The following is a 16,677-nucleotide window of genomic DNA, read 5'->3' on the forward strand; positions in this document are numbered from 1 at the left end:
TGTCTTCTTTTAGAGAACCACTGAATGGAATGAAACCAAACATGGCATGAATGTTTCTTATGAGGTGCTGACCGAGTGTTGTTACTTTGAAGCCAATCCATAATCCAAGATGGCCGCCTGCAGGGGACTTAGTTTAACATGGGACCCTATGAGAAATACATACAAATGTCTTCTTTTAGAGAACCACTGAATGGAATGAAACCAAACATGGCATGAATGTTCCTTATGAGGTGCTGACAGAGTGTTGTTACATTAAAGCCGATCTATAATCCAAGATGGCCGCCAGCGGGGGACTTAGTTTAACATAGGACCCTATGGGAAATACATACAAACGTCTCCTTTTAGAGAACCACTGAATGGAATGAAACCAAACATGGCAAAAATGTTCCTTATGAGGTGCTGACCAAGTGTTGTTACTTTGTAGCTGATCCATCATCCAAGATGGCAGCCAGCGGGGGACTTAGTTTAACATAGGACCCTATGGGAAATACATACAAATGTCTTCTTTTAGAGAACCACTGAATGCAATGAAACCAAACATGGCATGAATGTTCCTTATGAGGTGCTGACCTAGTGTTGTTACTATGAAGCCGATCAATAATCTAAGATGGCCGCCAGCGGAGGACTTAGTTTAACATAGGACCCTATGAGAAATACGTACAAATGTTTTCTTTAAGAGAACCATTGAATGGAATGAAACCAAACATGGCATGAATGTTCCTTTTGAGGTGCTGACCAAGTGTTGTTACTTTGAAGCTGATCCTTCATCCATGATGGCTGCCAGATGGGGACAATGTTTAACAAAGGACCCTATGGACAATACATACAAATGTCTTCTTTTAGAGAACCACATACTGAATGGATTGAAACCAAACATGGCATGAATGTTCCTTATGAGGTGCTGACTAAGTTTTGTTACTTTGAAGCTGATCCTTCATCCATGATGGCCGCCAATGGGGGGACTTCCTTTAACATAAGACCCTATGGGAATTACATACAAATGCTTCTTCTAGAGGTGCACTGAATGGAATGAAACCAAAACATGGCATAAATGTTTCTTATGAGGTGCTGATTAAGTGTTGCTACTTTGTTGCCGATTTACTGTTCAAAATGGCCACCAGGATTTTTTATTAAATTACAGGACCAATATTAAACCAAATTTGGCCTCACTCATTATTAGGGTATCTGTTATGATTTTAATGTATTTTTACATGATTTCCAAAACCAAAGTAGAATCAGGTGAGCGACACAGGCTCTTGAGAGCCTCTAGTTTTTCAGCATGTGACAGTAAACTCTTATATTTTTATGTTTGGCCTTACTATTCATATACATGTTTAAGATTATGTCCCCTTTTTCTAATGAACTACAAAACAAAGCTTCCTAACTAATGGAACAGACATATTTAATCTGGGCAAATTAGTTATTTGATCTGGGCAAATTAGTTGTTTAATCTGGGCAAATTAGTTATTTGATCTGGGCAAATTAGTTATTTGATCTGGGCAAATTAGTTATTTGATCTGGGCAGATTAGTTATTTAATCTGGGCAAATTAGTTATTTGATCATGCGTACTCAGTGCTGGACCTTCTCATGACCACCATTGTAAATTGATGTAGAATTCATGTTGACTGAAACTATTGTAAAATCAGTTATTCCTTTCCAGAACATAATATATCATTCATGCCTTTGATGAAAACAATTACATTTATAAGCTTAGTATATACAAAATGTCATTCAAAGCTGGTGGCATCATTAATTTAAACTGATGAAAACAGCAAATGTAAAAATGATTTCTAAATTTACAGAACAGTTCAAATGTTTTTTTTTATGTTTTATTTTTCATTTTAGGCCAAGCATGAACCTATTTGTAGAAAGACTGCAGCAAAAAAGCCTAAAGTATTTGATTCAGCCAAACAAAGAGCTGAGGGTACAGAAGTCAGCTATAAACAGATAAAACAGTCTCAGAAAAAGGTAAGCCTCCTCGTTGGAGAAAACATTTGATTCAGTTGCACACCGAGTGCTGATTTTCAATGTTAATCATAAAAAACAATTACACATAAAACCTTAAAAATAGTGAGGATCCTTACTTGTGGTTCAAAAACACACAGGACGTTTTTTTATCAACATTATATCGTAAATTACACACACAAACTCAACAAAAAGTAGACAATTATAATTGTAATTGTATAGTCACAAAAGTTTGAATCAGCTGAAGGACTACCAGGTGAGTGCATAATTCTTCAAAAAAGAAAGCAGATATGTAGACTTAAGTAAAGGGAGATAAGTGTTCAAATCAAAAAATGTGTTTATCATACCTGTAAGCAGTTTCTTTATTGCTTTTTAAGCATTTTTGTGAAACAAAATTTTTATATTCTGCATTGCTTGGAAGCTTAAAAAACTATTATAAAGATAGTTTACACAAACGTACAAGAGATATGTAGAGGTTATGTCCCTTATCCTAGGTCTACCTGATTAATCTGAACCAAGATTTGTTATTATTTACATATATTCTTTCATAAATGTTATAACTAACTTATCGACCAATTACAGGCCAAGCAGGAGGCAAGTATAAAACCAAACAAAGCATTAAACAGTCAATCTCAAACTCAAAATCTTATTTCACTTTTCTAGTCATATGAAATTCTTATGCAGTGATTTTTTAGTATTTTATGGAGAAATGTCGATTTTATCCTTCACAGACACCATTTCTGGATAAGGGCTATTTAAAAGTTAATAAAATTACATGCTCAGTAGCACAGGATTATCATGCTAATTTAGAAATTATACTGACAAAATTTACCTTTTGAAATTAAGATTGAAAAATCATATTGTATTTGAATAATTGACAACATATGTCCTTGATTTTACAGTTGCAAATATCTGTAATATGACTCTATTACACATCGTCATACAACTAAATTTGCAGCATTAAAATCACTGGTTTGTGTTGACTAGTCTTGAAAATACAATTATTACTACATGTAATTGGCCAAATAAATAAATCTTAAGCTTCTCGATCAAAGTTATGTATAAAAGATGAGATTTTTTTTTCTCTTTGACCAGAAAATATATCATAAAACTGAATTGGAATAGGCAAGTCTAATTTGTGACTTGTACCTAATTTTTCTAAACAAAAATGAGACTGAAAATGCAGGTTTTAGATTAACGAGAAAAAAAAGTGAAAAGCAAAAGATTTATTTAATTGACTTGACTTGTATTTGTACAATTTAGGAGTAAATGAATATCATCATCGATAGGATTGAGACTATAAAAGTATGGCTGTTAGGTGTACCCATCATTGTTGTAAATCATGCATCTTAAGAATCAGTAGTATATTTCACTATGAACCAAATATGACTGTCGTTACACTGGCAGATGTTTCCTGCCACAGAACAGCAGTCGAAATTGTTTTTAAAAGAACAGTCCATTACAAAAACTTATCCCTGGATTATATTCCACTGTTGGTTACTCAATAAAAGTTTGGTGTTCTTTTCTCTTGTTCGGTGTTTACCTGGACTTAAAAGGATTACTGCAAACCAACTTCTTTGGATTCAGTATTTTTTTGTCAGATTTATATGGATCTCATGTGTAAAGGCTTACGGCCTTACCACAAATTTAAATGTTCAAAGTAGTACAAATTATCTATGAGTAAGTATGGCAGACTTTGGCAACACCACAAAATCAAATATCCACCAAATTACAATTTTTCTTCAATCCACAGAAATAGATAACCATGAAAATAAATCAACCAACAGTTATTTCCCTAGCAATTTATTCAAACCACTTTAAATAATAAATTGATTTAAATTGATACACGAACAAAGTTGGAAAATCAAGAAAATATTTGCCACAAAGTCACCTAGAAAGGGGAATAAAATTCACGAACATTAGTTGGTTTACAGTTTTCTTAATGCATGGATTCACACACAGAACTGTTCTTAACAGTCTCAAAAAGCAAACCTCAAGAATGCAACTTGTAAATAACAGTCAAGAACAGTCCAGGTAAAAGTAGAAAAAGACTGCAGATGTCACCCTAAGTTGGTAAAAGCTGCTGATGTTAAATTCAAAATACTTGTCACTGGGATGCAAGTCATGTCTTTGGTTCATAGTGAATTGAAAGGAATCTTTATGTCATAATATTGTCAGACTTATATGTCAAATTAAGTTTTTGTTGTAAGAAGATAAAAATGAATATCAAGTTCTGAAAAGTTTAAACAACAGACAATTATATTATGTATTTCTCTTGTTAGAATTGTAACATTGTAGAAGAATTATAAATTAATGGTGTCATATCTTTGTCTGCAAGGTACCATACCACAAAGGGAAGGCTGGGATTGATTTTGGGGGTAATTGCCTCAAAATTTTAGAAATTAGGGGCCAAAAAGTGGAAAAAAACAATCATTTTTCTAGTTTCAGGACAATAACTTGTGTGTAAGTGTATGGATCTTTATGGAATTGTACTACAAGGTTCCATATCACAAAGGGAAAGCTGGGTTTGAGTTTGGGGGTAATTGCCCTAAACGTTTAGGAATTTGGGGCCGAAAGGGGCCAAAAAACAAGAATTTTTTTCTAGTTTCCAGACAATAACTTGTGTTCAAGTGTATGGATCTCTCTGAAATTGTACTGCAAGGTACCATACCACAAAGGGAAGGCTGGGATTGAGTTTGGGGGTGATGAATCATAAGGGGGTTCAAAAAATTGGGGGGTGATTTTTGTTTCCTTTTTTTTCTTTAAAATTTTTTAAATTTGTTATTTCTGATTTATATATAAAAGCAAATAATAATCATATGGTTTGATTAGGTAAATTAAAAACTTTTAAGTTCTTAGACCACATTCATTCTGTGTCAGAAACCTATGCTGTGTCAAATATTTAATTTGAAACTAAAAAAATATTCGTCAGGGATGTCTTTAAGATATAAAATGTTTATGTTTTGAAAGTATTTAAAAAAGATAAGATGTTGGTGGGCCAATATTTTAATACATGACAAAGTATAAAGAAAGTTGGGTGACATATTGTAAGGATAAGTTTTAAATGTGTGTAATATATGTAGTCAGCATCCCTATATATTGTTAGTCAGTCAAGGAACTGTGTATAACTATCAGGGCTTCCAAAAAAATATTTGAGCCAGCCGGACATTTTTGTCTTATCCTGATTTTAATCTCTTAAGACTAAGTAACAAAAGGAAATCATGGTAATCAGTTGTGCATCTAACATGCATGGTCAGTTGGGCATCTACATGTATTGTAGAAGTTATGGTCAGTTGGGCATCTACATGTATTGTAGAAGTTATGGTCAGTTGGGCATCTACATGTATTGTAGAAGTTATAGTCAGTTGGGCATCTACATGTATTGTAGAAGTTATGGTCAGTTGGGCATCTACATGTATTGTAGAAGTTATGGTCAGTTGGGCATCTACATGCATGGTCAGTTGGGCATCTACATGCATGGTCAGTTGGGCATCTACATGGCATGGTCAGTTGGGCATCTACATGTATGGTCAGTTGGGCATCTACATGTATGGTCAGTTTGGCATCTACATATATGGTCAGTTTGGCATCTACATGCATGGTCAGTTGGACATATACATGCATGGTCAGTTGGGCATCTACATGGCATGGTCAGTTAGGCATCTACATGGCATGGTCAGTTGGGCATCTACATGCATGGTCAGTTTGGCATCTACCAGACTACATGGCATGGTCAGTTTGGTATCTACATGCATGATCAGTTGGGCATCTACAAGCATGGGCAGCTGGGCATCTACATGCATGGGCAGTTGGGCATCTACATGTACATGCATGGTCAGTTGGGCATCTACATACATGGTCAGTTGGGCATCTACATGTATGGTCAGTTGGGCATCTACATGTATGGTCAGTTGGGCATCTACATGTGTGGTCAGTTTGGCATCTACATGTATGGTCAGTTGGGCATCTACATGTATGGTCAGTTGGCATCTACATGTATGGTCAGTTGGGCATCTACATGTATGGTCAGTTGGCATCACTATCAACAAACATAATCAATAGTAAAGATATTTTGACTGTATGATTTAATTTATACTGGGGTCTATTTATATTTTTGATTTGTGAATAAGAATTATTCTCATTTTGTTGCATGTCAAAGCACTTTTTCACAAACTGATGCATTCTGGGTAATTTTTTCAAAAGCATAGTCCAAATTTATGTGGTTGATTTTTAACGTCCTAAACTATGGATATTTTACCTATGGTGTACCATCATTTTGATTTTTGGTGTTACAAGCAACGAAATTACCAATAACTCTTAGATTCTGAAATGGGGAATTATAGTTTCTTGAAAAATAGAGACAATTCATTAATTTATCTTAATAATTTAATTTTGGATGTGGCACATCTTCTGATCGGCTGAAAGTGTTTTGTCTATCAGCTCATAGACATAATTTTGTCATGTCACGTGACGTCACTAACGTTTTTTTCAAAATTTACTCCTAAAAATAGAATTTAGAATTAAATTATAATCTACACGGGTTATTCAGTGTGCACCACATTTTTGATGTTATTTCTTTATAGACAGAAAAAATATTACAGTAATTCCTTAAATGTCATCCTAATTATGCAGTTTATTTGAGCTATTAATATCACAAGTTTTATTGTTCATTCAGTTTAGCACAGATGTCATGATTTTTGCACAGACAAGGATCATTGATTAAATTTTATTATATTACATTAATAGCTATTAAGTGTAATTTCCCAAATCATTTTTTAGATGACAGAATTGATAAATTTACCAATGCATTGGTTTTCCACTAGCTGATTTCTGTTATTTACTGAGAAACAAAAATAATGCTTATTAATTTATTTATCCAAAATAGGATTACTTTTTTTTTTCTTTGACCTTGATATTTAGGGCATTAAAAAATGAAAACAACACGTTATAGATGTCATGCATCTGAAACACTTTTCTGGATTTATCTTCATCAGGAACGCTCAAAGCCGAATATTTAAAAGCCAAGAATGAATAAGAACTGAAACAGTTGAAGAGCTATATGACCAAAATGGAACTAAAAATAATAGCTAAATCCATCCAATTTTGACTGACAGAGTTGAAACCCTAGTTGCTTTAGTTTCTTTATAATTTAATAATTTTTGAAAGGTTTTGTCAGTACCGAAGTATTGACTTCTGTGCTGATGATACCCACGGGGACGGATATTCCACCAGCAGTTATATCAAAGGATAATCACAAAAAAAGTTGTGCAATTAATGAATGATGATAAAACTCATTCATTCCACAATCAATTAAGCTTGTTAGACAACGTGTGTGCAATGCATACTTTCAAAGAGTTGAAATGTTTATGCAAATTGAACTGCTGAAAATAATTAAATAGTCACGAAACTGTGAATTATGATAGGACATCGCAGTATGATCTTACTCATAGTACTTCACAGGGGCCTCAGTGGCAGAATGGTCTTAGTAGTTCATCTACTGTAATACAGTATCTTTGTCAACACTTATGTTGTGAGTTTGAATCCTGCAGGTAGCAGGTACGTTCAATCCAATCTTAATTGACTAGAATGGCCAGTTTTCCTGTCAAAGATTGTGGTTCTCTCCAGGCACTCCAGCGTCCTCCACCAATCAAAACTTACCACCAAGATATAGACAATAGTACTGGAAGTGGTGTTAAACACCAACAATCAATCAATCCTTACCACCACGATATAGACAATAGTACTGAGAGTGGTGTTAAACACCAACAATCAATCCTTACCACCACGATTTAGACAATAGTACTGGAAGTGGTGTTAAACACCAACAATCAATCAATCAATCCTCACCACCACGATATAGACAATAGAACTGAAAGTGGTGTTAAACACCAACAATCAATCCTTACCATCACGATATAGACAATAGTACTGGAAGTGGTGTTAAACATCAACAATCAATCAATCCTTACCACCACGATATAGACAATAGTACTGAAAGTGGTGTTAAACACCAACAATCAATCAGTCAATCCTCACCACCACGAAAAAGACAATAGTACTGGAAGTGGTGTTAAACATCAACAATCAATCAATCCTTACCACCACGATATAGACAATAGTACTGGAAGTGATGTTAAACATCAACAATCAATCAATCAATCACAGTATTTCACAATGGTTTTATTGGTTTATTCATTTTTGTCTTGCCTGAGACAATTTTAGCAGAATGTCTGACAATTTATGTATGTTATCAGTTATCACCTGTAGCAGCAACAGCATGGAAGGTTAATATTTCAGAACCTAGACATCCTAGACCTGCCATATTTTGTAAAAACATGTTGGCTAATGGTTTAAAGTTTCCATCTAGCATAAGGCAGTCAATCATGACCTCATTTTCATTGTTTAATGACTTATAACTTTAATGAGCATTTAATTTAAGCACTTAGGTCTTTTTTTTCTACTATGAGTAATACATGTAGTTTAGATAAGTGGAATACTATGTCCTGTCCAATCGACTTCAACTTAATTCATATGAGATTTAGCTATATAGAAAGGTTGTAAAGTGGACATGGTCATCTGACATATTATGACCCTTGAACTTGATCTCCTTTCATGGTTCAATGATCAACATAACTGTTAGTTCTTAGCTCAGTTTTTCATTTTCTATGACTAAAAGATCAACTATACCTGTTTCTATGTGTACATGCATACCTGTCTTGTCCTGTTTCCATGGTTCTTATATTAAAACATGTAGTTAGACCTTTTTCTCAAATTTTGTCAAACTATTATTCATTCATATTTATACTTTGGAAGGGATTGGGGATGTAAATATGCAATAATATACAGATTATTTAGATATATATAATCTCTCTCTTTCCAGGTTGTAAAACCTCCAAAATCCAACTGGAGATTGCAGCATCAAGACTTTATCAATACTGTGAGAGCAGCTAGGGGTGTAACACAGGCTTTAGAAAGAGGAGATCCCCTACCTCCTCCTCCCCCTCCTTCCATTAACCCAGGTAAGTCAGGGATGTCTCACAGGCCTTAAAGAGAGGAGTTACCCTACCCCGTCCTCACCCTCCCTCTATTAACCCGGGGAAGTCAGGGATGACTCGCATGCCTTAAAGAGAGGAGTTACCCTACCCCCTCCTCCCCTCCCTCTATAAACCAAGGTAAGTCGGGGATGTCTCACAGGCCTTAAAGAGAGGAGTTACCCTACCCCTCCTCCCCTCCCTCTATAAACCAAGGTAAGTCAGGGATGTCTCACAGGCCTTAAAGAGAGGAGTTACCCTACCCCCTCCTCCCCCTCCCTCAATTAACCCAGGTAAGTCGGGGATGAATCATAGGCCTTAAAGAGAGGAGATCCCCTACCCATCCTCCCCTCCCTCTATAAACCAAGGTAAGTCAGGATGTCACTCAGGTCTCAGAGAGGAGATTCCCTACCCCTCTTACACCTCCTCCTATTAACCTAGATATGTCAAGGATGTCACTCAGGCCTAAGAGAGAGAGATCCCTTACCCCTCCTTCACCTTTCTGTATGAATTATTGTCAAGTCTGGGTGTAACACATTATAAATGCTAAATTTGAAATATTCTTAAAAAAAAATGGTAGAAACTCAAACTGCTTTTAATAGGCAGTTGGCTTTGACATCTGTTCTAATTATTCAGACTAAAATGTTCTAACAAAATTAACTTTAATTCATAACAGAATTCTTATATTTGACCAAAAAAATAAATTGGTTTAACATTTTAGATTATGTGAAGCTTTAGCTGTAACCTAACTTTAGGACTATCAAAGCACCAATTGATACTCACCAATATTTAGATACAATACTCTTATTTATTAATTTTCAGATTATGAGCAATGTCCTTACTGTGCCAGAAGATTTAATGCAAAAGCTGCTGAGAGGCATATAAACTTTTGTAAGGAACAACAATCTAGGATACCTAACCGGGCAACTAAGGGTGATCCCAATGCTAAAGCTAAAATGATGGCTCGTAACACGGTAAGCTAAAATGATGGCTCGTAACACAGTAAGCTAAAATGATGGCTCGTAACTCGGTAAGCTAAAATGATGGCTCGTAACACGGTAAGCTGAAATGATGGCTCGTAACACCATAAGCTAAAATGATGGCTCATAACACAGTAAGCTAAAATGATGGCTCATAACACAGTAAGCTAAAATGATGACTCGTAACTCAGTAAGCTTAAATGATGGCTCGTAACACGTTAAGCTAAAACGATGGCTCGTAACACAGTAAGCTAAAATGATGGCTCGTTACTCCCAAGATAAAACGATGGCTTGTAACACTGTAAGCTAACATCATGGCTTGTAACTCAGTAAGATAAATGATAGCTTGTAACATGGTAAGAAAAAATGATGGATTGTAACACAGTAAGATAAAAGATAAAATGATGGCTCGTAACATGATAAGATGAAATGATGGCTCGTAAGACACGTACGGTAAGATGAAATGATGGCTCGTAGCATTGTAAGATAACAGATAAAATGATGGCTCATAACACGATAAGATGAAATGATGGCTCATAACACGATAAGATGAAATGATGGCTCATAACACGATAAGATGAAATGATGGCTCATAACACGATAAGATGAAATGATGGCTCGTAACACGGTAAGATAAAATGATGGATTGTTATAACACCTAAAATAAAATGAAGGTTCATAACACAGTGAGATAAAATAATGACTTGTAACTTGTAAGATAAAATTGTGGCTCGTAACACAGAAAGATAAAATGATGGCTTGTAACCTAGTTATGATAAAATAATGACACTTAACTGAGTTAAGTTAAATTATAGTTTTATATGAAATAAGGAGATTTAGTATGACTGCCAATGAAACAACTATCTGCCAGAGACCAAACGACGTAGATGTTAACAGTATAGGTCACAGTACAACCGTTAACAATGAGCAGAATACCACATAGCAAGCTGTAAAAAACAATTAACAGAAATCTAACATTATGTATTTTATCATTTTTATTTATAACATGTTACATAAGCATTCTCACAAAACATTAGTTTCAAGTTAATTATTTGGTTTATATACAAAGGATTTCTCATTTGAACAACTGTATTGTATAATTTATTAATTTAAAGTACTTGGATTTTACAGTATCAGGCACCTAAGCCAAAGACAAAAGCAAGCCCAGGAGGAGCAGGAGATAGTCCAGGGTATGGCAGGGCACCAGCATCTCAACCAGGTAATGCATTGTGGGTAATTCATTGGTCTGTACACAAGTATTCCACCTTTCTGTCCTTTGTACTTTGAACATTATCACAATTATATCATATTGATTGTGATTTTCATCTCAAAACTTTTTTGAAGGAAGTATTTGTTTACATAAAAATTAAAGGAAGAAACTAAGCAAGTGATATTTCTTTTAGGTTATTTTTTATTAAACAAAACAAGAAACAAACAAAAAAATATGGCAGAAAGGACCATTTTCAGTTTTTTTTGTTATGCATTGCTCAATTTGATTTCAGTTCTTTTTCATCAATAAATAAATGGAAGTCAATTCGAGGATAAAATGTCTTTACTGAGCTGTCAAGATAGTAACTGAGCAGAGAATTGTAATATTATTCCATTTATTTCCCTAGGCCAAAAATCCAAAAAGCCTCTGTCAAAAAAAAGTGACAAACAAGCGACCAAGTCTTCATCGTGTTCTATCTTATGACAAGGTATCTGAGATGTGTTTTATCCTTCATTAGATTGCTAATACAGAGGACATACCGGGTCGGCACTGATCTGTTCTGATTTTTGTTGAATTTGGGTGTTTGGACAAACATTTACTATCACTTCCTTTGTTGGTAGCAACTGTTTGTCAAAATTGTTTAAGTGAAGAATTAAATTACATTTTAGCTCACCTGTCCACAGGGCCATTGTGAGCTATTGCTTTCGCCTGGCATCCATCGTCTGACTAATAATAACTTCAGAAAATTTTATATGAATATTAGTTTCGTCTCCTTTTCCCCCTTTTTTTTTGCAGATATCAGTCTGTTGTTGACATTCTTCATTACACTTTTTATATGGTCTTTTCCTTTAAAACCCATTTTGCAATTGAATTCAAATGTGAACACAATCGTCCTTCAATTGTTTTCTTGTAAATGTATTCCTGATTTTCCTGCCAATCCCCAAGCATCCTGTTAAACTAAGTATAGATCATATGGTTTAAACAAGAAATATGATACTTTTATGACTGTCATCATAAACATTTATTTAATTTTCCACTTACAGTTGTGAAATAAAAAGTTACATATATTTTTCCCCAAAAATTTCTCGTTTTACTTAATAATGACCATTTTGACAAAATTTCGTTAAGTGAAAGTTATCTCCATTTCAGCCTTCTTTGCAGATTTGCTATGATCTCTGCACATTAAAGAACCATTGCAACAACTCTCTGAGGGGTCAAAGCAAAATTTCTGTACCTCATTTTCCAGTTGCAGTCCAAATTACCAGCCTTTCATCCTGGTCAACCTACCTACATATTAATTGATCATTCGTCCTGAATATGCATGACAAATTTGCCACTGGACATTAAACAAGCAACAATCAATCATATGAGTTGGCATTTGGACTTAGAAAGTTCATAAAATAACTGTTTTTCTATAAAATAAGGAGATGTGGTATGATTGTGGTATGGGGTGGGGGTGGGGGGAAGGTGGGAGACAAAAAAAAGATTCTGAAAGTGGGAGGTGGGAGAAGGGTACCCCCCTGTCTACCCCCTCATAATATTACAGTATTTATTCCTTAAGGAATAAAGGGTATAGAATATATGTTCCAAAAGGAACAGATATCATGACATTGTTTATTAGAAAGTTCCCAGGGGAACTAGGCAAAACAAATATACGTTGACATCTTGACCAAACCATATTCCCCTTATGAATTGACATGAATATATTGTGCATACATTGCATAGTTAATGGGTGAGCGATACAGGCTACTTGGAGCCTCCAGTTCAGAATAGAAAAGCAGGTGATGAAAATATTTATTCAAAAAATTATTGATAAAAAAAATTTATAAAAAAAAGTATATGAGCTGACCTGTTATCCTCATAGTAAACATGTAATACTGCTAAACCCATAATGATAATGGCGTTAAGAAGCTAAGTTACTATTGACATTACCAAATTACATTAGTGGAAACTTAAATTTCACATCTGAGTTTTAATGCATGGCCGAAGTTACAATAAAGCTTTTCTGCTTTTTAACTTTTTTTTAAACTTACATGTACTTTTTAAGGTGATTGGAAAATTGCCTATAAGAATTATTTTATATGCAAAACAATGGCTTTAAGCTAACATATTTGTTTGTTTCAATCATGCCGTTATAGCTAGATTAAAGTTTTAGTGTTATTTAGTTGTATATTTTTTAGAAATCTAGGTTAATTTAGAGAACAGTATTTGAAATCAATGTCGAGAATTTTTTTTAACTCAAAAGTCAACAAAATATTTTAAAAATTCAAAACTATATGTCAGGACCTATACATGTCATTTATCAGGGTTATTTTGTGTTGTTTAGTTTCTATAAATACCATTTGCATTTGATATTCAATTTATAATTTTTAGTGAAAGAAAGAATATATCAGTCAGATTTGAGTTGATTTATCTACACAGTCATATATAAAAAATATAAGAATTCCATTGGAAAAAATTCCTTGTCAAAATGGGTTTAGTTAGTCTATAATACCATACAGTATGCATTAAATTTTAAAATGAAACCATGCTACTATATAACTTAAACCCAATAATAGGTCTATCTATTAATCTAAAGCATAAGTTATGGTATATATATATCTGTATATGCACATTGCACGTTTTTGGTAGAACCTTTTTCCTAAATACATTCACAATAAATCTGTAACTAATAAAACTCCTTGATAATAATTTTTATTTCTTTTTATTATTGACAACAGTTTTTTGTTATTTTTATCTTTGACGAAGGATCTCATTTCTTCCTTTATGTTTGGCAATTGTTTTTTTCTTTTCTTGTTTCTATCTTTTATCTTTTTCTACTTTTTTGGTTAGGATGAGCTTACCTTGCATCCATAAAAATGTCACCAAAATAAGGATTCAGTTATGCATGTTTTTGTGAAATACATATAGTTATTTTTCGTCCATTGTGTCCATGCAATATCATGAAAAATACGAATTGATTGTAATTTTTTGTTTAATTTATTGGCAACTTTTTATAGACCCAGAACTTAGAGTTTAACAAATTGTATAGATACCTGTCTATCGGGAAGACTGTAAGTTGACCTCTAGATGTCTATCGGGAAGACTGTAAGTTGACCTCTAGATGTGTTAATGTTATTTTTGTCATTGGGTTGCTGTCTCATTGATGTATATTCCATTCATCTAGAAAAACTTAATGAAATATATGATTAGCCAGTAGCTTGACAGTGATGAATTATGACGTGTGAGCACTTGTCGGACACCTACTTCTTGTTTGCCGATACTTTGAATTTCCGATATGTTGAATAGATTTGGAATATTTTTGTTACACATTTCTCCAGCTCTACTGATAGAATGACTTGTTAGCACTTATCAATTTTGGGCCTTATCGACCCTACCTTTATAATTATCCATTTATCTCATCTATTGTAAAATATATTATGATTTTCTGAATTTTGGCAGAAGACACAAAACATGTAGACGACTTTCTAATTCATGCACTCTCCTGTAATGTAAATCTTAAAGATGTCATAGGCAAATAGCGATAAACAGATTATCAGTGGTCTTTCAAACTCTTAAGATGTTTCTCAGCCACATCTCATCTGTCAGCTATCTGCGAGAACATTAGAGTAATCATGATAATCACGATTCAAAATACAAAGAATCGTTATTTAATGCTTTTTTATGTGAAAGATAATCAAAATGGCTATGCCTGTTATGTTTTTTTTTCACAACCTATTTTAAATAGTTTTTCGTGATATAATGTATGTAAGCATGTTTTTCCATTTTATTGTGATTCAAAATTGAGAACAAATCTCAGATATCTAGTCATAAGTCCCTAATTTACATAGCAGATACCATTAATTATTCTCCAACTCTAGAGTGGGGATATATTGCATTTACCTTGTCTGTCTGTTCGTCATATTTTTTCTGGCATGATACACTTTTTCAAACTACTCTGGTAATATGTATATATGTACAGAACATAATGACTTCATATTTATTCAGAAGCTTGACAGTGATGAGTTGTAAAGTATGAGCACTTTTTTGATCAGTCAGACAGCTACTTCCTGTTTGCCAATACTTTGAATTACAAGTGGGGGTAATAGTTTTACGAGTGGGTGTAGTAGTTTAACATGACAACCTGTGCATTCTTGTTTTGTAGAATGTGTAATTTTAATGCTAGTTTAATATTATTTGAAGGTATGACTGAAATTCTTAAAATGTAAAAATGTGTAACTTATCATAAAGATTTTATGTCAAGCATTTGTTCATTTGAACATTACTTTTTCTATATTTACAATATGGATCGATCATCTTTAAAAAAAACATGAGTTTAACAAGTTCACGTACTGATCAGAGGAAGAAATTAATTTATCGCTGTGAATTGCATGTTAATGAATAAAGACTTTATTCTTACTGATTTTTTAATTTATTTTTTTAATTCTACTTTTTGCAGGAGTTGGAAGAACGCCCCCTGGTGCTAGTAATGGTTACGGTAGAGGTGGCGCCAGCACTAGAGGGCGTTCTACTGGAACAACATCATTTTTGATGATCTAATTTACATATATAAGATTTGATAATCACTCAAGTTAACATTAGGAAAACTCTCGTTTGTATCACTTTACCTTACACAAGTTTTCAGGACAATTTTTTTAGTGAAATGCACTTGTTTTCTGTGCTCAACATTTCAATGGTTCATAATCTAATGCATTGTGGGTAATTTGGTGAGTTAACAATGAATTACCAACCAATGGCTAAGTTATAACATTTTTTTTAGTGGATGAAAAATTACACACAATTCCTTTCTTTCTAGAATTTAGTTCAGACAATCTGCATTTGAAAATTTATATAGTTCTATCAGATTATCTTTTAAAACAAAGTTTCTGTTTTTCAAACATAACATAAAAGAGTAGTTCTTAAGAAGAATAGTTTGAATATAATAATATACTTACTTTTTACTTTTCCCCTGAGCTAAGCTTAGAAACTCCAAATTATTAGAACTGTGTCAAAGGGAGATAATTTCGACAACCAATTCTGTAAAACAAATTTAAAGGGAGATAATTTGTCATCTCTTTACTGAACAAAAATAGCCTTGTTTGAGTCATGTAAGATCAAGTTTCAGACAGACTATACCAAATTATCAGAATCAAATGAGCAGCAACATTGTGGTCAAACTGAAATAGTTATTATATTACAGTATAAAACAAAATATATGATTTACCATTAGTAATTGAATGTTAATTCATGCAAGAGTTAATTTGGTATAATGATTTCCTGACATATGAGGGTTTGGTATAATGATTTCCTGACATATGAGGGTTTGGTATAATGATTTCCTGACATATGAGGGTTTGGTATAATGATTTCCTGACATGAGGGTTTGGTATAATGATTTCCTGACATATGAGGGTTTGGTATAATGATTTCCTGACATATGAGGGTTTGGTATAATGATTTCCTGACATATGAGGGTTTGGTATAATGATTTCCTGACATTCGAGGGTTTGG

General features: G+C 33.7%; 1 protein-coding gene across 1 annotated transcript in view; it reads left to right on the plus strand.

Annotated features, from left to right (window-relative positions):
• LOC127731904 (zinc finger C2HC domain-containing protein 1A-like) overlaps nt 1-16,677 on the plus strand; it is a 384,322-nt gene that overhangs the window by 15,244 nt on the left and 352,401 nt on the right. Inside the window, exons 3-6 of the mRNA XM_052240750.1 lie at nt 1,847-1,969; nt 8,847-8,985; nt 9,820-9,971; nt 11,109-11,196. Of these exons, the coding sequence (XP_052096710.1) occupies nt 1,847-1,969; nt 8,847-8,985; nt 9,820-9,971; nt 11,109-11,196 (502 nt within the window). The remainder of the gene's footprint in view (nt 1-1,846; nt 1,970-8,846; nt 8,986-9,819; nt 9,972-11,108; nt 11,197-16,677) is intronic.

This window comes from Mytilus californianus, unplaced genomic scaffold, assembly GCF_021869535.1.
Source record: "Mytilus californianus isolate M0D057914Y unplaced genomic scaffold, xbMytCali1.0.p SCAF_21, whole genome shotgun sequence".
Lineage (NCBI taxonomy): Eukaryota > Metazoa > Mollusca > Bivalvia > Mytilida > Mytilidae > Mytilus > Mytilus californianus.